Here is a 25,171-nt window from a genome sequence, read left to right as displayed (position 1 = left end):
CGTCCCAACTTTGTGGGAAATCAGCCAGCAGTAGTTGTCATTGAAAAAAAACCTCTCTGGGGGTACCTGGGGGGCTCAGTCGGTTAAGTGCCTGCCTTCGGCTCAGGTCATGATCCCAGGGTCCTGGGAGCCTGCATCAGGCTCCCTGCTCAGCAGGGAGTCTATTTCTCACTCACCCTCTGCCCCTCCCCTGTTCATGCTCTCTCTGTCTCTCTCTCTCAAAAATAATAAATAGGGACGCCTGGGTGGCTCAGTCGGTTAAGCGTCCGCCTTCGGCTCGGGTTCATGATCCCAGGGTCCTGGAATCGAGCCCCGCATCGGGCTCCCTGCTCCGCGGGAAGCCTGCTTCTCCCTCTCCCACTCCCCCTGCTTGTGTTCCCTCTCTCGCTGTTGTCTCTGTCAAATAAATAAAATCTTTAAATAAATAAATAAATAAATAAATAAATAAATAAATCGGGGCGCCTGGGTGGTTCAGTCGTTAAGCATCTAACTTTGGCTTGGGTCTGGATCCCAGGGTCCTAGGATCGAGCCCCACATTGGGCTCTCTGCTCGGCGAGCAGCCTGCTTCTCCCTCTCCCATTCCCCTGCTTGTGTTCCCTCTCTCGCTGTCAAATAAATAAATAAAATCTTTAAAAATAAAAAAATAAATAAAATCTTTGGGAAAAAAACCCCAAAACAAAAACCTCTCTGGAAAAGCTCTATTCAAAACAGTCTCATGTCCCCCAAACAATCTCTTCTTTGAAACACAATTAACCAGCAATTTAACTACATGATTGAAAATTAGGAAGGAAGGGAAAGGCCTCTAAGCAGTGAGGCTATTTCTGCACCAAGGCTCCTACACTTATATTCATAGATGAGGAGTTCTTTATCCTCTCATGCAGTCCTATTTGCTCTTATTTTAGCCACAGTTTTAACTGGCTTGGTTATTCAGTTTCTCAGCCCACAGCAGTTGAGAAACCGAGAACTAATAAGAAGCAGGTTCTCTGACAATGGCAAAAGAGACAGGGTGACAGGAGAAGGAGGAAGAAAAGTTATATAATAAGAGCCTTAGGGCAAACAAAAACCCTAGTACCACTCAAGCTTTACACTGTAACGTCTCCCTCAACCAGAGGTTTCTAGACCGATGGCATATCCATGTGGGTTTTGTAATAGCCATACATAGCTCAGGAAGATGCATGCACTAGATAACCCTGGGCATCCAGAATGGCTTAAATTGTGTTCGATGGGTGGAAGCACGAGGAAATTGTATTTTCAACCACACTGGCTGAAATATGAAAGATACTCGTACTTCCGAAGGAAACTTTCAGTTTTCTGGATAACTGAAAAACCATCACGAATCTCAACCCACCAATCACCGAAGAAATGAAGCAGTCTACGGACAAATGTAACGAATAAAGAAAATATCATGAACCACCATGTGGAAATGTTCTAGAAAGGAAAACATTAAATATAGGAATAATGTCTCTCTGCAGACAATTCGATTATCTGTTGCTATGGAGGACAAGAATAGAGTAAGTAAATGAAATTCACAGGGAATCCAAATGACTCAATTTCAGTTAACAGTCCTACAAATTGTATTGAAACCTTTCATCAGAGCTTCTCGTAAGTATTTAGCAGGTTTTGGTTTCTCCTCCGTTTCCCCTGTCCAATGCCTGCCTTCTGGAGTATGTGCTAATGAGCAGGGAAAATGCTAAAAGGCAGGCAGCAGGAAGAATCGGTACAGGACACGACCTGTTTGTAGTCTGAATAATCGGCCTCTGCTTAATTAAAAGCTGACCTGCATTCCCAACTACTGATGACTGGCAAGCTATATTAGAACAGTTGCTAAAATTTTCCCAGAAAAATTATCACAATACAGTGAGTAATGCCAGCTTTGTGAATTATTTATAGATTATTCTCTAACATAAGTAGGCCCAGGAACTGAGTGGGGTGAGTATTTATGTCAGAGTTGAATCTCTAATTATTTCTAAAAATTAAGTATTGACTTAAAAAAATTATTCAATATTTTGCATTAGTCATCTGTTAGCAGAGATAATGGAAAGTGAGAATATATATGAAACTTATCAACCAAATTTAATGTGACATTTTGTGTATAAAATAAAAACAAAGAGGGAGTGATGCTTTATTTTACTAAAAGTGTACCTTGGTAACAGCCCCTAGTGCATTTACAATGGATTCAAGGGGCACCAGGGGGTCCCAGTCTGTTAAATGTCTGACTCTTGATTTCAGCTCAGGTCATGATCTTGGGGTTGTGAGATTGGGCCCTGTGTTGGGTTCCGTGCTCAGTGGAGTCGGCTCTCCCTCCCCCTCTACCTCTCCCCTCATGTGCTCTCTTTCTCTAATAAATAAATAAACGTTAAAAAAAAGAAAATAAAATGGGATTCAAGTACAGAAGAAAAAGATTCATTCACAATACTTCCAGAATATATCTATTCTGGTATGTATATGTATATATATATATTTTTTATTTTTTAAAGATTTTATTTATTTATTTGACAGAGAGAGACAGCAAGAGAGGGAACACAAGCAGGTGGAGTGGGAGAGGGAGAAGCAGGCTTCCTGCTGAGCAGGAGCCCAGTGCGGGGCTGGATCCCAGAACCCTGGGATCATGACCTGAGCCGAAAGCAGATGCTTAACGACTGAGCCACCCAGGCACCCTATTTTTTTTTTTTTTAAGATTTTATTTATTTACCTTGACAGAGACACAGCGAGAGCAGTAACACAAGCAGGGGGAGAGGGAGAAGCAGGCTTCCCGAGGAGCAGGGAGACCGATGTGGGGCTTGATCCCAGAACCCTGGGATCATGACTTGAGCCAAAGGCAGACGCTTAACAACTGAGCCACCCAGGCGCCCCTCTGGTAGATATTTTATTTTATTTTTTTTTAATTTTTTTTTTCGATTTTATTTATTTGAGAGAGAGAGACAGAGATAGTGAGAGAGCACAAGTGGGGAGGAGAGGAAGAAGCAGGCTCCCCACAGAGCAGGGAGCCCAATGCGGGACTCGATCCCAGGACCCCGGGACCATGACCTGAGCCGAAGGCAGACGCTTAACCGACTGAGCCACCCAGGCGCCCTCTGGTAGATATTTTATAACACAAGAAATTTGTGTGTATATCACACAAATAAGGACACAAACTGAAGGTAGATTCCTTGGTTGTTGAAGAGTGAAAGCAAAGGGCAGTGAATTAACCTGAACCTACATGGAACCTCATTAAACCTTGTAATGATTCCAGATACATCTCAAATCTGCCGTTCCCTCTGAGATAGAACCACACTGACCGAGGTCTAGAATATCATCAATGGCCAGTTCTGTGCCCTAAGATTAGTACCAAAGAAAGGTCCCTGAGGAACTTTAATTAAATAGGATTTTTTTTAATAAAGATTTTTATTTATTTATTTGACAGAGAGAGAGACAGCGAGAGAGGGAACACAAGCAGGGGGAGAGGGAGAGGGAGAAGCAGGCTTCCTGCGGAGCAGGGAGCCCGATGCAGGGCTCGATCCCAGGATCCTGGGATCATGACCTGAGCCGAAGGCAGATGCTTAATGACTGAGCCACCCAGGTGCCCCGAAATAGGATTTTTTTTTTAAAGATTTTATTTATTTATTTGACAGAGAGAGCGAGAGAGCACAAGCAGGGGGAACATTAGAGGGAAAGGGAGAAGCAGGCTCCCCGCCAAGCAGGTAGCCTGATGCGGGGCTTGATCCCAGGATCCTGGGATCATGATCTGAGCCGAAGGCAGACACTTAACCATCTGAGCCACCCAGGCGCCCCTGATTAAATAGGATTCATGCAAAGATAATAACATACATTTTTACAGGTTTCGGTCAAAGTCTATCCTAGTTAATGCTTGAATCCTTCTGTGCTGCTAATGAGGGTCCGTAAGAATACTAACGGGAAGTATTGGAACCCCAAGGAAATAATGAAAAGGGATATAACATGATTAGAAATATGAGCAGACTAAAACAAAATCAGATTGGACTCAAAAATTGTAAGTGAACATTGCTGGTAGGCGTGTAACTGGTGCAACTTTCCTGGAGAGCAATTTTGCAGTATGTATCAAGTGCCTTAAAAAGGTTCTTATAGGGGCTCCCGGGTGGCTCAGTCAGCTGGGCTCCCAACTCCAGATTTTGGCTCAGGTCATGATTTGGGGTCATGGTGATCGATCAAGCCCTGCCTTGGCCCCACACAGAGTCTGCTTGAGTTTCTCTACCTGTGCCCCTCCCCCAGCTCATGGGCACTCGTGTGCTCTCTCTCAAATAAATAAATGAATCTTTAAAAAAAATTAAAAATGTTCATATAAAAAAAGTTCCTATCATTCGAATTATTTTTATTATTTAGAAAATGAATTAAAATTACAAGAGGAATACATGGTAGTCAGAAAAAAAATTATGAAGTGAAAATTATAGAGAAAATAAGTCATCTGTAAGCCTATCAGCCAGGTAGAACAGTTTGGGGCATTTTCTTGCGGGCCTCTTTCTAGCCTTATGCATGAAATTCTCATGTGATGCACAGAGTAATTTGTAAGTTAATTCTTTTCACTTAACACACCATGGCCATTTCTTTATACTCTAACCTAAAATGCATATTATAGTTAAAGAAAATAGCCAAAAAAGCAACGCTGCCAATCTAATAGGGAAAGAATGGTGCCAATCTAATAGGCAAAGGATGGTACCTTGTTTTAATTACAAGAGGGCTTAAACATGATCATGTTTACTACTGCTTTGATAAAGGGCTTCCTCACGTACCTTTTTAAACAGCTTTTTTTAAAGATATAATTTATCTACCATAAAATTCACCTATTTTAAGTGTACTAATTCAATGATTTTCTTTAGGAAAATCATATAAGTTGTGTAACCATTATCACAATCTAGTTTTACATTTTCACCACTATGCATATGTTTAAAGACTGACTTTTAAGAGTTGCCTAGTTGCTAGAAATGTTCTCTCATTTTGTCATTTACATCTTAGCTTATGGGTTTTTTTTCCCCCCCTCTGGGGGTGGTTTGCTTTTAAAATAACAACTATTTTGGGTGCCTGGGTGGCTTGGTTTGTTAAGTGTCCGACTCTTGATTTTGGCTCAGGTCATGATCTCCGGGTGTGAGACTGAGCCCTGAGTATCGGGGGAGTCTGCTTGTGATTCTTTCTTTCCCTCTGCCCCTTCCCTCCACTTGCAGGAGCACCCTCCTTATTTTAAATACATCTTTAAAAACAAACAAGCAAACAAAAGCAACTATTTCATTTGCTTACAGTGCTCTGTGCCAGCCACTTTGCCCAGAGTTCAACTACACATGTTTTCCGCTGGTCTTACCCGGGGCTATTCATATGATTGCATTCATCTAGCATATGGTCTTTTACCCTCAAGAAGACTAGACTTAGGGGCGCCTGGGTGGCTCAGTTGGTTAAGCGACTGCCTTCGGCTCAGGTCATGATCCTGGAGTCCCGGGATCAAGTCCCATATCGGGCTCCCTGCTCAGCAGGGAGTCTGCTTCTCCCTCTGACCCTCTTCCCTCTTGTGCTCTCTGTCTCTCATTCTCTCTCTCTCAAATAAATAAATAAATAAAATCTTTAAAAAAAAAAAGACTAGACTTAAAAAAAAAAAAAGGCTAACCTAGGCTTGCTCATATGGCTATACACCATCATTCCAAGAAAATGACACAGAAGCCACAAGGCCTCTTAAAGCTTAGACTCAAAAGTCACATAAGGTCACTTCTACTGCATTCCATGGGTCAAAGTAAGTTACAGGGCTGGCCCAGATTCAAGGACAGAGGAAACAGACTCTACCTCTTGATTGGAGAAAAAGCAATGTCAAGTTGCAAAAGGGCAAACATACAGGGGTGGGTGAAACTGTTGGGATCATCTTTGTAAACAATCTTCCCCAGAAGCCTGGAGGTTCACTCAGTCCTCTCATTATCCATATGAGAATACTGAGTGAAATTTCTCTGACATTGGTGGTAACAACATTTTTCTAGATATGTCTCCTGAGGCATGGGAAACAAAAGCAAAAATAGACTATTGGACTACACCAAAATATAAAGCTTTTGCACAGCAAACTAAATAACCAACAAAACTACAAGGCAACCTTCTAAATGGGAGAAGGTATCTGCAAATGACATATCTGATAAAGGTTAGTATCCAAAATATATAAAGAACTGATTCAACTCAACACCCAAAAAAACAAATAATCCAATTAAAAAATGGGCAGAGGAACAGACATTTCCTCAAAGACATACAGATGGCCAAGGACACATGAAAAGATGATCAACATCACTCATCATCATCAGGGAAATGCAAATAAAAAACCTCATACCTGTCAGAATGGCTACAATAAAAAACTCAAGGAACGATAATGGGGGTGAGTACGTGGAAAAAAAGAATCCCTCGTGCACTGTTTGTGGGAATGCAAACTGGTGCAGCCACCGTGGGAGACAGTTGGGAGGTTCCTTAAAAAGTTAAAAATAGAACTATCCTATAACCCAGTAATTGCACTACTGGGTATTTACCCCGAAGGAATATGAAAACACTAATTCAAAGGGATACATGCACCCCTGTGTTCACTGCAGCATTATTTACAATAGCCAAACTATGGAAACAGCTGAAGTGTCCATTGATATATGAATGGATAAAGAAGATGTGGTGTATGTATACACAACGTAGTATTATTCAGCCATAAAAAAGAATGAAATCTTGCCATTCTAACAACACAGATGGAGCTAGAGAATATAACGGTAAGCGAAATAAGCCAGTCAGACAAAGATAAATACCATGTGATTTCACTCATACGTGGAATTTAAGAAACAAAACACGGGGTGCCTGGGTGGCTCAGTTGGTTAAGTGTCTGCCTTTGGCTCAGGTCATAATCCCAGGGTCCTGGGATTGAGCTCCGGGTCAGGCTCCCTGCTCAGTGGGGAGCCTGCTTCTCCCTCTGCCCCTTTCTCTGCTTGTGCTCTCTCTCTCAAATAAATAAGTAAAATCTTAAAAAAAAAGAGAGAGAGAGAGAAATGAGAAAAGAGAAAATGAGAGACAAGCCAAGAAACAGACTCTTAACTATGGAGAACAAACTGATGGTGACCAGAGGGGAGGCAGGTGGAGGGATGGGGGAAATAGGTGGTGGGGATTAAGGGTACACTTGTGGTGATGAGCACTGAGTAATGTATATAATTGTTGAATACTATATTGTACACCTGAAACTAATATAACATTGTTAACAACACTGGAATTTTTTTTAAAAGATTTTATTTATTTATTTGAGAGAAAGAATGAGAGAGAGAGAGAGCATGAGAGGGCGTTGGGTCAGAGGGAGAAGCAGACTCCCCGCCGAGCAGGCAGCCCGATGCGGGACTCGATCCCAGGACTCCAGGATCATGACCTGAGCTGAAGGCAGTCGCCTAACCAACTGAGCCACCCAGGCGCCCTCAACCCTGGAATTTTTAAAAAAGTATGCTAAGTGAGACACACAAAAAGTAATCTGAGTTCATATGGAGAGTTAGTGGTTAGAATCAGTGGAGTGGAAACCCAGGTCTGTTGCCTCTCAGTCCCATATTTTCATTCCTTCTAGGATATCTTTCACCCATATTCTCTATCCTCTTTACGTATTATAGTGCTTTTAATATTTGGTCTTTAGGTTAAATCTTGCTATCTTTTATTTACCTAAATTGGATATTCTATGCTTTAAAAAGTTTCTCTCACCCTAAGACCATATAAGTATTCACTTATCTTTTCCTAGATATTTTATGGTTTGTTTCACTGTTTCACTTTTTAATGATTTGGAGAATTTAATACTTTTAGGAGGCTCTCATATCAGTACCATCCTGTCTTTAATTACTGTAGCTTAATGCTGGTATGAAATCTGACAGTACCAAGCCCCTTCAGTACTCGTCTATTTATTATTATTATTATTATTGGGCCACCGACTTGATTTTTGGCTCAGTCCTGATCTCAGGGTCCTGAGATGGGGCCCTGCCTTCAGCTCCAGGACTAGGTGCGAGTCCACTTGAAATTCTCTCCCTCCCTTTCCCTCTCCTCCCCGCCCCACGCTCGTGCTCTCTCTCTCACTAAATAAAATCTTTAAAAAATACTTTATTATTAAGAGTTCAGCTTTTTTTGAATAGGTTACAGAAGAGATGTAGTCAAAAAGACCAAAGCAAACGTCATCATTGGGCTCCTCTAATTCAATTTTTTTTTTTAAAGATTTTATTTATTTATTTGACAGAGAGAGACACAGCAAGAGAGGGAACACAAGCAGGGGGAGTGGGAGAGGGAGAAGCAGGCTTCCCGCGGAGCAGGGAGCCCGATGCGGGGCTCGATCCCAGCACCCCGGGATCATGACCTGAGCTGAAGGCAGATGCTTAACGACTGAGCCACCCAGGCGCCCCACTCCTCTGATTCTTTTGTGGCTTCTGTCTCCTTCTCCCCAGGGGCAGCAGTGGTGGCCCCAGCTGCTGGGATGAGACTCCCGGTGTTGACATTGGCCAGGGCCTTTGCAAACAAGCAGGCGGGAAGAGTTGGACATTTACACGGGGACGTTGAGGAGAGCATGATCTTAGCCAGGGTGAGCGCCACCTGGTCATGCTGGATGAGTTTGGAGGGGGAGGGTGTGGGCAGGCACCAGCCTTGGCTTCTGAGGAAAAGGGTTCAGTAGGCTATTCTCACCGCTTTTACAAGAATGGCTATTTTCACCACTTATTCAAGATGAACTTTAGAATCAGTGTCCAATTCCAAGAAAAATCCAATTGTGATTTTGTGTGGAATTGCATTGCAGTGGTTGGGGGAATGTGGGGGAACTGCCATTTTTAGTTTTCAGTTTTTCCATCTCAGAATATGGCCTGTCTCTGCATTTACCCAAACCTGTGTATCCCTCCAAGTTACCATATGCTTGCATTTCTGGATGAAGCCCTTCTTGGTCATCTCTTAGCATTCCTTCAATAAACTGCTGGATGTGATATGGCAGTGATTTTTTCAAGGTTCCTACAGGGATATTCACAAGTGAGACTAATCTATAGTTTTTATCCTTGGCTTTGCAAAGTGAGTGGGAAAGGACTCCAGGTTTCCCCATGCCCTGGAACACTTTATATTGTATAAAAATGATCTGTTCCTTGAAAGATATTTTTTCTTTGCTTTATCAAAAAAAAAAAAATGTGGCTAGGGATGCCTGGATGGCTCAGATGGTTAAGCATCTGCCTTCGGCTCTGGCTGTCTTCTCAGGGTCCTGGTATCGAGCCCCTGGTATCGGGCTCCCAGCTCAGCGGGGAGTCTGCTTCTCCCTCTCCCTCTGCCTCTACCTCTCCTGCTTGTGCTGTCTCTGTCTCTCTCAAATGAATACATAAAATCTTTTTTAAAAATGTAGCTAAATATGGTCCTTAAAAGTTTTAAAGAACTTACACGGAAAAGAGTGGGTCTGGCTTGTTTTTATGGAAATATATATATATTTTTAAGATTTTGTTTATTTATTTGTTAGAGAGAGAGACAGAGAGAGCACAAGCAGGGGGAGCCACAGAGGGAGAGGGAGAAGCAGACTCCCCACTGAGCAGGGAGCCTGATGTTGGGGTCCATCCCAGGACCCTGGGATCATGACCTGAGCCGAAGGCAGACGCTTAACTGAGCGAGCCACCCCGGTGTCCCTGGAAATATTTTGATAATCTTTTTCAATTTCTTCCACAATCACTGGATTTTTTAAGTGTTCTCCTGTAGGAGAGGAGAACAGCAGGAAATTTATGTTTTCTACAAAGTTTTCTATTTAATGCTTTCAAATTTAATAGTCTAAAATTATATTAGATATTTGCTTAAAATTTAAAAATTAATTTATATTACTGACTATATCCCCTTCATTGATCCTAATTTTGTGGGCTTTTTTCTTTTTTCTAAATAGATATCTTAATTAGATTTGCCAAATCTTTGTCTGCATCAGGAGTCTGTATACCTGTTGGCCAAATCCTGCCAGCTGTCTGTTTTTGTAGAGTGTGGTCTAAGAACTGTTTTCACATTTTTAAGTGGTTGAAAAAAAATGAAAATAATGCTCACGATGTGAAAAATTCTAAGAAATCAAATTTCAGAGTCCATCATTAAGTGTGATTGGAGCCCAGCCATACTCATTCATTTGTGCATCGTCAATGGCGGCTTCTGCGCTACAATGGCAGAGCTGAGTCAAAGAGACCCCACAGCTTGCAAAGCCTAAAATATTTACTGTCTGGCCCTTGACAGACAAAGTTTGCTAAACCCTTTGATGAGGAGAACAAAGGCAAAAGAAAAGTAGGTAAAATTAAATTTCCTTACAACTTGCAGCCCATTGACAAATACTTGAGACAGGCAGAGTACGGCGGCAATCCTCAAGGAGTTCACAACTGCCTTAATGTTAATGCTTTCCTAGAGACTAAAAGCAACCTTAGCTTGACAATAGCCAGACCTCCAGGGTTCTCTCCCTCCCTCTCCCTCCACCTGCCCCCACCACTCCCCGCAGGGCACTTGAGCGCGCGACTGCGCGTGCTCTCTCTCTCTCAATAAAAGAGGAATATTTATTAAAAAAAAGATTATTTATTTATCTGATAGAGAGAGAGAGAGCGCACCAGCAGGCGAGGGAGAGGCAGACCCCCTGCTGAGCAGGGAGCCTGCCGTGGAACTTGTTCCAGGACCTGGGGATCACGACCTGAGCCAACGGCAGACACTTAACCGACTGAGCCACCCAGGTGCCCCTCAGTGAACTGGTTTTTAAAAAATTTTTCTTCCCTAGAATAATGGGAAAGGTATACAATCCATTTTAAAGAATTATTTACTTTTAGAGAGAGAGCACGTCATCAGCAAGAGAGAGAGCAGCGGGAAGGGCAGAGGGAGAGGGAGAGGAGAATCTCAAGCAGACCTCTGTTTGAGCTCTGAGCCCAGGGAGAGGCTCGATCTCACAACCCCGAGATCACAACCTGAGCCGAAGCCAAGAGTTGGACACTCAACCAACTGAGCCACCCAGGTGCCCCCAATCCATTTTAAATTTACTACAATAATGTTACTGCATGAATCAGTGTTTTTAATTTTAGAAAAACGTAGTAAAATGGGCACCTGGGTGGCTCAGTCGTTAAGCGTCTGCCTTCGGCTCAGGTCATGATCTCAGGGTCCTGGGATCAAGTCCCATATCGGGCTCCCTACTCAGCGGGAGGCCTGCTTCTCCCTCTCCCACTCCCCCTGCTTGTGTTCCCTCTCTCACTGTGTCTCTCTCTGCCAAATAAATAAATAAAATCTTAAAAAAAAAAAAAAGTAGTAAAAGTTCAAATAAGAAGGTAGCAATCACCCATACCTCCAACTTTAGAATTGATTACTGTTAAGATTTTGGTATTTTTGCTTTTAGTCTTTTTTCCCCTCATGTATATATTTTTAGTTATTTATTTTAAGATTTCATTTATTATTTTTTTAAAGATTTTATTTATTTGTTTGACAGAGAGAGACACAGCGAGAGAGGGAACACAAGCAGGGGGAGTGGGAGAGGGAGAAGCACGCTTCCTGCGGAGCAGGGAGCCCGATGCGGGGCTCGATCCCAGGACCCTGGGATCATGACCTGAGCTGAAGGCAGACGCTTAACGACTGAGCCACCCAGGCGCCCCCATTTATTTATTTATTTTGAGAGAGAGCAAGAGTGTGTGAGCGCACACGTGTGGCACTAGCTGTGCGGGGGGGAAGAGGGAGAAAGAATTTCAATTAGACTCGTGCTGAGCACGGAGTCCAACTCGGGACTCAATCTCACAACCCTGAGATCATGACCTGAGCCAAAATCAAGAGTCGGATGCTTAACTGACTGAATCACCTAGGCGCCACTCTATGTATATATTTTTAAAACATCATATAAAGAATAAATTATGCATAAAATATAGAGCCTGACAGGTAAAGCCAAAGCCCCCAATCCTCTTTCCATCACTCCAGGTAGCCAGTATTATGCTATGTATCTATTTCTCTAGTCCTTATTAGCCACAGAAAATACAGGTATTCCTGGCTATACATATATTCACTAACCAAAAGATTATTCTGAACAACTTGTGAAAAATTTTACCCGAAACTTGCTATGCAAATAAAAACCTGACTATAATGAAATGTCATGCACATGGAGCAAAAACATTTAGGCTAAGATTCTTTGACAGTTAGGGGTAGGCCATTGGAGGAAAGTGGATGGAAGACTCCTTTGGTCCCCATGGCTTGGCCATTCTGCCTCAAGGATTCAGCCTGCTATTGTTTACTTGGACAGTAGTTTCTATAGTTTTTGGAGCTCCTGACATTTGTATCTTTTTTTGTATGTTATATTAAGTACTTTAAAGGCAAGACACAATAAAATCAGGAGTCGGTAACTTTCTGCCATTATAATCTGGAAGCCCCATATACTATTTTTTTATATTCACAAAAACGAAACTAAATGAAAATAATATTTCTTAAAATGCCAGTGAATGTACCCAAGAGAAAACATAATTTTGGAAAAACACTCAACAGATGTATTTTAGAAGGTAGCAATGGCTCAAAGAAGCAAATAAAAGCAGAGAAGAGAACGGAGACTGCTTGCAATGGGATTTCCTAGCATTACAGGATGAAGCCAGGGCTATTTTTGGGTGTTCCATGTGTTTCAGGATGGGGAAGACAGTCTTCCTCCAAAACACCTCTAGTGAAACGCCTACACATTGTATAACTTGGCAGTTGCATTAAAATTAAAGATAAAAACATATTGACAAAAGTCTAGATTACCTAATGTGAGACGATCAAAAGAGCTAACTAAGCATGTATAGCTTACTAAAGCCACATTTATATCAGTCTGTCTATAATTCTTAGGTTTAGGTAATATCTAACTTTTCCCTTCAATAGAGTTAATTAGAAAATTGAGAAAAGTATAATGACCTAATGGAATTGAAAGACATTATCTGCTAAAATGGAGATCATACAACAGAAAAGTAGAAACACTGTTTCTTTTCTAATAGTATCTGTTGTCAGTACAGCGTCGCTCATGATGCTGGGCACATCCCACCTCTCCATCTACCTTAAATAAGATAGCCTTATCTATAGGACCCGGTTCAGGCAAGCAGGGCCAGGCTGATCTGTGTCTAGAGACGGCCCCTAGATTGTTGGCCCCTGACCAAAGGACAGCCCAAACAGGCTGGCCAACAGTTCATGGTAGTACTGTGTGAAAAGCTATGCTTGGCCAGATTGCTCTCTTGGAAATATAAAACAGAAGAATGGGGGAAATCTGTCAATTGGAAAGAGTAGAGACGGAGTAGCTGAGTCTCATGAATAAGATTTTGATACCTTAACTGCAGACCCCTCTTTTTTTTTTTAGGATTAAAAAAAAAAAGATTCTATTCATTCATTTGAGAGACCGAGCGAGAGAGGGCGAGAGAGCACAAGCAGGGGGAGCAGCAGAGGGAGAGGGAGAAGCACACTCCCTGCTGAGCAGAGAGCCCCACGCGGGGCTCGATCCCAGGACCCTGGGACCATGACCTGAGCTAAAGGCAGATGCTTAACGACTGAGCCACCCAGGTGCCCCTGCAGACCCCTCCTCTTTCTGCAGTCTTATTATTTCAGTTCTCCTTCACAATAAAAATCCCTCTGTAACATTGTTTTTAATTTTAAAGTATATTTACAAACAATCCCATCACAACTCAGTCAAGTGAGGTGGGATTAAACATTGTTGAGATGAGAAAACTGAGGCAGAGTGTGATCAAAGACATCGTTCAGGTCACACAGCTTCTCAATAGCATAATCACGGTGACACAAGATAACGAGCTCTGCTTTCCCATTAGACCACCACTACTGTTTTCATTCATAGTTCTTTCTCCCCAAATATTAGCTACCTCAAGCACGATACCGTAAGGCAAACAAAGCTTCCCTCTCACCTGGTTGCTGAATGGTCGTTACTGCCTGAGCATTGCACTGCAGCTGGAGCATGTGCTTCAACATGGCCACTCCCCAGGTACTCAACTCGGAACACCAGGCAGGAGGCGCTGTGGCCGGCTTCGAGGAATCGGCTGTCTCGAGCTGCCTGCAGAGCGCTGACACACTGAGAGCACAGAGGAATTTGTACTCTGGGCTATGGTTTTCAGTATGGGGCATGAGGTGGAAGACAGCATTATAGTTATTTTCGTATTTGCCATTAAGATTACAACCTGGAACTGGGGTCTTAACTGTTTTGCCATTTTTCTCACTCTCCCCTCCCAGGTCAGAACTGGGTGTTTGTGCCAGATTCTCACTTTCAGGTGAACACATGTCCTTGTTAGTCATCTCAACACAGAGCTTTCTTATGACTTTGCTGGCATCCTCAAATCTAGCTAAAAGAGTCGACCTCAGGGCGATGTGGCAAAAGATACCCAGGGTGAGCAGCAGGCCCCCTAGAGGACACTCTCTATTATGGTAGAGATCCCAGGCCTGCTGCATACACTCATGGCTGCAGTACTTGGCGTAGCTACATCCATCACAGGGAACAGTGGCCAAAGTGTGCCTCAAACATCGGTGACAGTAGAGGTCCCCATTAGTAACTTGGGTATCCCACTTGCTCTCTACGCCATGATGTAGTGGTGGCCTTTCTCCCAGGTTAAGGACACTCACAAAAGCATCCTCCTTCACCAAGAGCTCTCCCGGGAGAATATCTTTTGTGGCAATCAGATAGCGGCCTTTTAAAGGGTCCATGCATAGGCTGACCGATGATGATGCACCGGGAATCTGTTCATTCTCTTCCCTTAGGTCCATATCCTCAAAGGCTTTCGTTAGAGTTGCTGGGAAGGATGCTGTGAGATTCTCCCTTTCTTGTACCTTCATTTTCAGACGACAGAGGTTTCTCTGCAGAATTTGAAACTGGGCAGCTGCTAGGCTTGGTTTGGCAGCAAAGTTACTTTCAAGATCCCTGATGGTCTGGCCTGCCTCCTGTAGTCTCCCTAGGGTCACCAGACATTCGACCTTACGCAACGTCACCTTGGGTTGCAAACTTTCTGGATACCCATGCATCTGTGCTCTCGTGATGTCTTTAAGACACATCTGAAAACAGAAAGGAAATCCCATGACCCTTGGTCCTGACTCTTCAATGTCTACTGAAAATCTTAACAAAAATCTACAGGAAAGTTAAAGATGATTAAAAATGGAGCAACTATAACCACATGCTTATTTCTTTAAATCATACTCTACGGTGTGATCTTTTGAGTAATTAATACTTGCCAAGGATATTGTATTTAATTGTCTTATTAAATATTTGTTTTGAGGGGAAAAAAAAGTCTTACAGATAGAAGAACTGTAGTGATTAAAGGGGTAAGCTTAGAAGCCAGACAGATCTGCACTCCACTACTGATTGCTTCTTACTAGCTGGATGACCTTGTGCAAGCAACTTAATTTCTCAGTGTCTTAGTGTTCTCATCTGAAAAACACGGATACCTCACAGGGTTGTTTTAAGGATGAAATAAGGTAATATACCTAAAGTGCTGAAAAGAGTGCATGTGTTCAATGTATGATAATCACTGCTATAAGAAGGGAAATAGAAATAACCAATATAGGGTGCCTGGGTGGCTCAGTTGTTAAGCGACTACCTTCGGCTCAGGTCATGATCCTGGAGTCCCGGGATCGAGTCCCACATCGGGCTCCCTGCTCAGCAGGGAGTCTGCTTCTCCCTCTGACCCTCTTCCCTCTCATGCTGTCTCTCATTCTCTTTCAAATAAATAAATAAAATCTTAAAAAAAAAAAAAAGAAATAACCAATATAGGGAGGTTATAAAGGGTTAAATATTTTACAAGTTCTTCCAACTGTTGTCCTCAATTGTCTAGGACTTCTTGCTTAGGGCCTAGAGTTAAATTCTTACTCGCCTCTTTTACTTTATTTTACTTTTAGAGAGAGGGCGAGAGTGGGGGGGGAGGAGCAAAGGGGGAGAGAGAGACAGAGAGAATCTTAAGCAGGCTCCACGCCCCAGCGCAGAGCCTGATGTGGGGCTTGATCTCAGGATCCTGAGATCATGACCTGAGCCGAAATCAAGAGTCGGACACTCAACTGACTGAGCCACCCAGGTGCCCCCCGTGCTTGTCTCTTTCAGTTCAAAGGGCAGTAAGTGTGAACTTGTGATTATTCAACTAGTTCTTAACTCTAGGGCATATTTTAAAAATTTCCGTGGAATTCCAAAATGGATGTACCAAAATGACATTTGAGAGCTTGGCTTTAGTCCTCAATCGGGAGATGAGAAGAAAGCCACTCAGATCAAGCCCACTCCCTCACAGGCATACACAGGCATTTCAGTGAAACTTTTACTTGCCCATTCAAAATGCGTGTTGAGGGTGAGCCATATTACTGCAGGGATAATCTTGAACATGCTCCACTTATTAAGAAACAAACAAACAAGTAAATAGTTTGCAAACACTTGGAACCTGAAGTATTATTAGCAACATATCTCACAGCTGATCTTGACACTGAGAACTGCTGACCCACTGGATATCATCCATGGCCCCGTGCCATGTGCCGTGACTCCTATCAACCAATACTACCCCACGTGATCACCTGTGATAGGTAAAATGAATCAGGAGAAAGAAAAAAATGCATCAGGAGAAAGAACATATTTGGGAGGATACCAATTTTCTTCCAACTCAACCAGCTGCAGCAGGGCCCAGTTTTAGTCCTACCTTAGAAGGTAGGAGCAGAGCTGAAGATCTAGTCTTCCAGTGAACCCCCTACAGATCCTCTCCAATCATACCAGGCACCCCGATACTCACTTCATACTCATCCAGGTAGAAAAGGGCCGCAGAGCGATTGGCATAACACAGTGAAATGTCTGCACTGTGAGGTTTTGCATGCGATATTCCCTGCAAAACAATGAACCAGTTAAAGGCATAAACAAAAACTGGCATTTTTAAAAATAATTTCTACACCCAACATGGGGCTGGAACTCATGACCCCAAGATCAAGAGTCACATGCTCTGCCTACTGAGCCAGACAGGCGCACTGAAAACTAGCATTTTTAAAGTTTTTTGGGGGTGGGGGGACGCCTGGGTGGCTCAGTTGGTTAAGCGCTGGCCTTAAGCTCAGGTCATGATCCCAGGGTCCTGGGATCGAGCCCCGCATCCTGCTCGGCTGGGAGCCTGCTTCTCCCTCTGCCTACCACTCCCCTGCTTGTGCGCATGCATGCTCTCTCTCCCTGACAAACAAATAAATATAATCTTTAAAAAAAATAAACTTTTTTTTTTCAGATAATAAGGGCTATACTATGAAAGGTGGTATGAAATTGGTAAAGTTAGTGGATCTCTTTGTGCTTCAGCTTCATTTTTAACTACCTTAGAGCAAAGCTGTGAAGATCAAGTGAGGAAATAAATATTTAAAGCACTTTTAAGACAGCAGCATCAGACACAGCTTCAGCCACAAACAATACTGAAGGTAAATGAAAACAGAGGAAAATATTGCAAGCACAATCCCAACATAACAAAGGGTGAGTGGCACAAATAGAAATTCACAGAAGAAACACTAACAATACTTATTTCTTAGAAAACAAATAGTTAATTCATTTGTGGATCACAAAATATACGAAAACGGAAGCACACAAAGTTTCCTTTTTTCTACCATGAAATTGGCAAGGATTAATAATTATCATAAAGGCAGCATCTCAAATCACTGGAGAAAAGATAGGGATTATTCAATAAAAGTACTGACAAGTAGGTAGCCATTGAAGACAAATAAAGTTGGTTCTCTATGATAAACCTTTCATTAGGATAAATTCCAAATGGATCAAAATCTTAATGTAAAAAATGAAACTCTCAGAGCACTAGAAGAAACTATAGGAATAATCTAAAGTAATGTTGGAGTGAGGAATCCCTTTCTAACTATGATACAAAACCCAAAAGTCATAAGAGGTTAATAAATTTGACTATATAAAACATTTCTTTACAGCAAAAACCAATAAAAGCAATATCAAAAGGCAAACATTGAACTGGAAAAAATATCTGCAACTCTATATCACAAGCAAAGGGCTCATTTCTTTACTCTATGATTAGTTCCTACAGATCAATAAGATGATGACCAATAATTCAATAGGAAAATATGCAAATGATAGGAACAGACAGTTCTAATGGGAAATATAAATGGCTCAAAAACATATGAAAAAAGCTCAACTTCATTCGTAATCAGCAAAATGCAAATTAAAACTCTACTGGATCTTGAAAACATTATGCCGAGGGAAATAAACCAGAAACAAAAGGACAAATATTGTATGATTTCACTTGCATGAGGTGCCTGGAATTGGCAGTATCACAGAGACAGAAAGTAGAACAGAGGTCGACTGAGGTGAGGGGGGAGGGAGGTATGGAGAGTTAGTGTTTGTTTAATGGGCACAGTTTGGGTTGATGAGAATGTTCTGGAAATGTATAGTGATGACAGTTGCACAACACTGTGAATGTACTTAATGCCACTGCACTAGATACTTAAATATGGTTAAAATGGAATATTTTATGTAGTGTATATTTTACCATGATAAAAAGTTTTCATCTGATAAATTGAAAAAAAACTCCAAGATACTATTTTTTTATTTATCAGACTGGCAAAGATAAATAAAATTGATAGCACACTGAGTTGTCAAAGGAGTGGGAAAATGGGCATCCTTATATGTTGCTAGTGGGAGTATAAGTTGGTTTCATGATTATGAAGGGCAAGTTAGCAATATGTATGTGTATTTCATAAACACCCATATCATTTATATCTCCATTACACCAGCAATTCTTCTTCTAGAATTTATCCTACAGATAGAAGCCTTTACCTTAAAGATATGTGCAAAATAACATGCAAAGTTTCTCAACACAGGGTTGTTTGGAATAGCAAAAGATAGGAAACAACTTAGATCAACTACATATAGATTTATAAGACAGTGGTTAAATAAACTATACATCCATATTACGGAGTATCATGTAGCTATAAGAAAAGAATAAGGAAGCTCTTAATGTACTGATGTAGAATGATCTTCAAGATACTAGTAAGTGAAAAAAGCATGGGGCTGAACAGTGTATATAGAATGTTATTTACATAAAAAGTGTTGTGTGTGCAGGAATGAGAGTATTTGTATTCATTTATATATGCCAAAGTACCTCTGGAAAGATACATTTAAAAAAAGATTTATTTATTTACTTTAGAGAGCATATGAGCAGGGGGATGTACAGAAGGAGGTGCGGAGGGAGAGACTGCAGTGGACTTCTTGCTGAGCGCTGAGTGAGGAGCCTGAGGTGGGGCTTGATCCTAAGACCCTGAAATCAGGACCCTGAGATCATGAGCTGAGCTGAAATCAAGAGTCAGAAGCTTAACTGACTGAACCACCCAGGCGCCCTGGAAAGATACATTTAACAGTGCTAGCTTCTGGTATTGGGTAAAGAGGTGGCTAGGGGGCAGAAGAAATAGGCTATATTGTATATATACTCTTGTACCTTTTGAATTCGAACTAGTAAACACATTTCCTATTCAAACATCAATAGAGGAGCACCTGGGTGGCTCAGATGGTTAAACGTCTGCCTTCGGCTCAGGTCATGATCCCAGGGTCCTAGGATCGAGCCCCACATCGGGCTCCCTGCTCAGCAGGAAGTCTGATTCTCCCTTGCCCTCTGCCTCTCCCCCCAATTGTGCTCTCTCCTGCTCTCTCTCAAATAAATAAAATCTTTAAAAATAAATAAATAGATAAAATAATAATAAAATCCTAATAACTAGTACTGTTAAGGATATAGAGAAACGAATATTCCCATACTTTTTTTTTTTAAGATTTTATTTATTTATTTGACAGAGAGCGAGAGAACACAAGCAGGGGGAACAGTAGAGGGAGAGGGAGAAGCAGGTTCCTCGCCAAGCGGGGAGCCCGATGTGGGGCGATCCCAGGACCCTGGGATGATGACCTGAGCCGAAGGCAGACGCTTAACCATCTGAGCCACCCAGGCGCCCCAAACATTCCCATACTTTACTAAAAGGGTTGTTAACTAGTTCTTTCCTAGAGAACAATTCAGCATCAAGTACCAAAGGCCTTAACAAAATACATCCAACTGACCCAGCAATTGCTCTTCTAGGAATTTATCCTAAGAAAACAATCAGATGTGTAAAAATATTTACATAGAAAGACGCTCCTTTGTAGCTCTACAATACCAAGCAGTCTGCCAACATTAGATGTTAAATCAAGTATAGTTCTCTGTAATGGAACACTAAGCTAGCCGTAAAAAATCATGTGCTAGTGGAAAATTTAATAACACGAGAAAATGGTCATAATAAATTGTTGAGGGAGAAAAGCAGATTACAAAACAGTAAGTGCAGCATTATCCCAATTTTGTAAAAGAAAAACATATTTTCAGAGGAAAAAGTGTCTGGATGGATATAAGCAAAAATGTTAACAGTGCCTATCACTGATTATGGGATTTTTTTACTCCTTATGCTTCTCTCTATTTTCCAAGTAAATCACAAAATATAGTACTTTTATAATCAGATAAAAACAAGTATTATTTTAAAAAAGAAAGAAAATAGCAGCTTTGTAGAAAACTGCAAAGTACCATAATCACCAAAATACTAGCTTCGTGAAATAGGAAGGCTCATCTCCCTCCACATTCAGAGCAAACCTTAATTTTTTGTCTGATTTCACTTTTACTTGTTTTCCTTTAACAACTTCCCATGGGATTACATTTCTGATGTACATGCGTAAAGTTGAAGAGATTAGCTCTGAAAAAGAACTATTAAGCCATTTATTAGTGTATCATTGCATCTAATGAATCTTAATTTTCCAGCACTCACTAATGCTTACAGTACTCCACTAAATATTTTATAACATTACAAAGCAGGGCCTTTATCAGTTAGAGAGGCTGTTGTTCCAAGTCTGATAGTTGTTGGAAAACGAATTCCAAACATCAAGTTTAGCCTTGTTGAAGATTCAGAGTAGGGGTACACATTCAAAATCACATTCATTCTTTTAATAATCTTCACAGACCTGTTGCAGGGGATTGGTTCATTCTTGCTTTAGGCCCATATTTATCTCTTAAATGTTATGGAAGGAAGTCTCTCAGGGGTCTTATTTCAGTTTCTACCATGGAAGCAGGACCATAAGGGCAGCAGATTGGTAAAAGTCACTCTTTCTCTAGTCACTCAAAATCTAGTTGAGGGATGCTTAATTTTAAATACGGGCACATCTCATTTTAATGTGCTTTGCGGACACGGTATTTTCTTTTCTTTCTTTTACAAATTAAAGGTTTGTGGCAATCCTGCATCAAGCAAGTCTATCAGCACCATGTAACAGCATTTGCTCATACTGCGTCTCTGTGTCACATTTCGTTAATTCCTGCAATATTTCAAACTGTTCATCATTATATTTGTTATAGTGAGCTGGGATTAGTGATGATGACTTGCTGAAAGCTCAGATGGTGGTATTGTTTTTAGCAATAAAGTATTTTTAAATTAAGGTATACAGTGTTTTTAGACATCATGCTATTTGCACACTTAACAGACAATGCTATGGTGTAAACAACTCTTATACACACTGGGAAACCAAAAAATTTACTTGACATGCTTTACTGCGGTAGTCTGGAACCAAACCCACAATATCTCCCGGGTATTTCTGTATCTGTTGACAACCTTCAAAATGGAGTTCAAATAGGCTGTGGCAACTGAGCTTATTTTCCTTTCAGACTTAATCTAAGTCATACTGGTTGTAAACTAACACTGTGGCTAACCAAAAATCGAGGTGCTCTCTAAATTGGGACTATCAAACCAACAGCCTCATCATTCATCAGATAAAAATGGCATGCAATTCAGTGACAGCTGACAGACACGGGCAAGGCAGAGCCAGGGGTCCAATAAGCCTATAGTGCTACAAGGCATCTGAGGGAATTTGAGAAGTTTCTGGGTGGAATCCAGGACATATAATACAAACTACCTGTCGTTTCGGCATATAACCAACAGCAGAATTCTGCCAGTTTTCTTTATCAAATTCAATTCACAAATGATAAACAAAGTAACCACTGGCTACACAATTCAGCAAGAAGCTTCTATCTTGTGAAGAAATATGCTTGCTAAATTGTTAACATAGCATAACACCCCTCCTGCTGAGCTGGGGGGTGCCTTACCTTAGAGTACAGCACTGTGGCTCCCATATAATCCTTCTTCTGAAATTTTTTGTTTCCTTCTTCTCTGTAGAAAGGGGGAGCATTGGGGTCCTTTCCCACCAGGTAACCTCTAGAGAGACTTTTTAAAAACATCTCATCCTCAGGTCTTCATGAAGAAACAAACAAAAAAGAGCACAAATTTGTTATTTCAAGGGAAGCTCCTAACCACTGAACTTGAAATGGGAGTGAGTAGCTGCAAAACACTGGGACACATGAGGTTGTCTGGGTCATGTAATGTGAATGGGGGCAGGTGACCTTGCCTAAAATAATGAATTCTTTCCTAATTTCCTTTTTTCCCACTCCCTCTCTACCTTTAAAAACCTTCCCTTTTCTGTAGCCTTTTGGAGCTCCCCTCTAGTTGCTAGAAGGGATGCTGCTGCTCAACTTTCTTTTTTAAAGATTTATTTATTTATTTGAGAGACAGAGCATGAGCAGAGGGAAGGAGTAGAGGGAGAGGGAGAAGCAGGCTCCCCGCTGATCAAGGAGCCCGATACGGGGCTTGATCCCAGACCCCTGGGATTACGACCCGAGCGGAAGGCAGATGCTTAACTGATTGAGCCACCCAGGCGCCCCAGGATACTGCTCAATTTATGAATCAATTAATAAAGCCAGCTTGATTTTTAAAATTTATTTGGTTGACTTTTTGTTATTTAACAAAGGACATCACACAGCAATTCTTGGTACTATTTCTGCAAGTAATTCTGAAATTATTCTAATCCGAAAAGCTAAAAAAATAAGTATACAAATGCTCTATATTAATAAAATTAATAAAGTTGATCTAATACATACACAAATATACACACACACAGGCAATGGAGACTAAACCTTTCTCCCAACAAGGAGAAATAGTATAGAATACCCTAGATTCTCTCTTTGACTGTAAAGCAATAAAGTAAAATATGCATACCGTGAAAACTAAAAATTCTCTTAAGCAACTCTTGGGTCAAAGAAATCAAAATCAAAACTGAAGAATGTTTAGAAAAGTGTATTTCAAATTTTTGTTTACAAAGACCCATAATAAGAAGTATCTTTTAAACTAGATTCAATATATCTCTGTATGTATATATTGAAATTTCACAAAACATTCTGTATGAGTTATTATCAAATATTTTATTAATATTTAAATACAATATAGAAAAAGTCTCAAATAACACAAAAAGGAAAATTAGAAAAAATTTTATTTAATTTAAAAGATGTGTTTGGGGCACCTGGGTGGCTCAGCTGGTTAAGCATCCCAACTCTTGATTTCAGCTCAGGTCATGATCTCAGGGTCCTGGGATCCAGCCCTGCATTGGGCTCCGCATTCAGCACAGAGTCTGCTTGTCCCTCCCCCTCTGCTCCTCCCCCCACTGGTGCTCTCTCTTTAAAATAAATAAATAAAATCTTAAAAAAGTGTGCTTGCCTGTTCTAAATTTATTCCAGTCTAAAACATTAGGAGGAGTATGCCCCATCCATATCTGGTGCACCATAGAGCCTGTTCTTTTTTCTGTTTTGTTTTGAATTAGATTAACCCTGAAAATCCTAGTTCAAACAAAAAGACTGTGATGAGTAAGAACAGCAAAATTCTTCTTGCCTAACAATGGATATTCTTTATCTTAATCTAAAATGATGATAAATTCAATGTTGTGTAAATGTTTTTTAGGGCAATTAAGAACTAAGCTGCCATAATTCATTCTTTTCTTCAGGTACCAAGTAAACTCAGTAATTGATTCAAAGTTTTGAAAAGCAAATGGATGTTCTATCTTTTTTTTAATATCAAATTTTCTTCTGGAATAGTATGATAAAAATTTGAGGAAGATAAAACAATTTTTCTAATTAATTTTTTATGGTGGTAAAATACACATTACAAAATTTACATTTTAGCCATTTTTAAGTGTACAGTTCAGTAACATTAAGTACATTTATAATGTTGTACAATCATCACCACCATCCATTTCCAGAACATTGTCACCATCCCAAACTGAAATTCTGTACTCATTAAAAGATAACTCCCCACTGCTCCTTCTCCCTTCTCCTTAGCCCCTGGTAACCTCTATTCTATGTTCTGTCTCTATGAATTTGTCTATTCTAGGTAATTCAGGTAAGTGGAATCATATAATATTTATCCTTTTATGCCTGGCTTATTTCACTTAGCATACTATTCCCAAGATTCATCCATGTTGTAGCATGTACCAGAATTTCATCTCCTTTTATGGACACATAATATTCTATTGTATGTATATACCAAATTTTGTTGATCCATTCATCTGTGGACGGACATTTGGGTTGTTTCCATTTTCGGCTATTGTGAAAAATACTGCCATGAACACTGGTGTGCAAATATCTGTTCAAGTTCTGTTTTCAATTTTTTTTTTAAAGATTTTATTTATTTATTTGACAGAGAGAGACACAGCGAGAGAGGGAACACAAGCAGGGGGAGTGGGAGAGGGAGAAGCAGGCTTCCCGTGGAGCAGAGAGCCCGACGTAGGGCTCAATCCCAGGACCCCGGGATCATGACCTGAGCCGAAGGCAGACGCTTAATGACTGAGCCACCCAGGCGCCCCTGTTTTCAATATTTTGAGGTATAAATGCAAAAGTGGTGTGGCTGGATCATATAGTTAATTCTAGTTTTAATTTCTTTTTTTAAGATTTTATTTACTTATTTGAGAGAGAGAGAGCACCAGCTGGGGGAGAGGCAGAGGGAGCAGCAGACTCCCCACCGAGCAGGGAGCCCAACGTGGGGCTCTATCCCAGAACCCTGGGATTATGACCCAAACTGAAGACAGACAATTAACCAACTGAGCCACCTAGGTGCCCCTCTAGTTCTAATTTTTTGAGGAATTATACTGTTCTCCATAGTGGCTATACCACTTTACATTCCCACCAGCAATGCACAAAGGCTCCATTTCTCCACATCCTCACCGACACGTGCTATTTTCTGTTTGTTTGTTTTCCCTAGTAGCCATCCTAATGAATGTGAGGTGCTATCTCACTGTAGTTTTGATTTGCATTTCCCTAGTGATTGGTGATTTCAAGAGCACCTTTTCATGTGCTTGTCGGCCATTTATATATCCTCTTTGGAGAAATGTCTATTCAAGTCCTTTGCCCAT

General features: G+C 41.0%; 1 protein-coding gene across 7 annotated transcripts in view; it reads right to left on the bottom strand.

Annotated features, from left to right (window-relative positions):
- The window catches only part of SMYD4 (SET and MYND domain containing 4), a 51,319-nt gene that overhangs the window by 7,288 nt on the left and 18,860 nt on the right, over positions 1-25,171 (bottom strand). For 2 of the 7 annotated variants that reach the window (XM_027625775.1, XM_027625776.1), the window contains exons 3-6: positions 22,044-22,188; positions 16,692-16,781; positions 16,238-16,300; positions 13,848-14,982 (exon numbers count right to left, since the gene is read on the bottom strand). In XM_027625775.1, the coding sequence (XP_027481576.1) occupies positions 13,848-14,982; positions 16,238-16,300; positions 16,692-16,781; positions 22,044-22,188 (1,433 nt within the window). Of the gene's footprint in view, positions 1-13,847; positions 14,983-16,237; positions 16,782-22,043; positions 22,189-25,171 lie in introns of those variants that run through there. The other 5 variants (XM_027625779.1, XM_027625777.1, XM_027625780.1 and 2 more) reach the window with 5 other exon arrangements.

This window comes from Zalophus californianus, chromosome 16 (assembly GCF_009762305.2).
Source record: "Zalophus californianus isolate mZalCal1 chromosome 16, mZalCal1.pri.v2, whole genome shotgun sequence".
Lineage (NCBI taxonomy): Eukaryota > Metazoa > Chordata > Mammalia > Carnivora > Otariidae > Zalophus > Zalophus californianus.
Note: the sequence above shows the minus strand (reverse complement) of the source record. Positions and strands in the feature narration are given on the sequence as shown.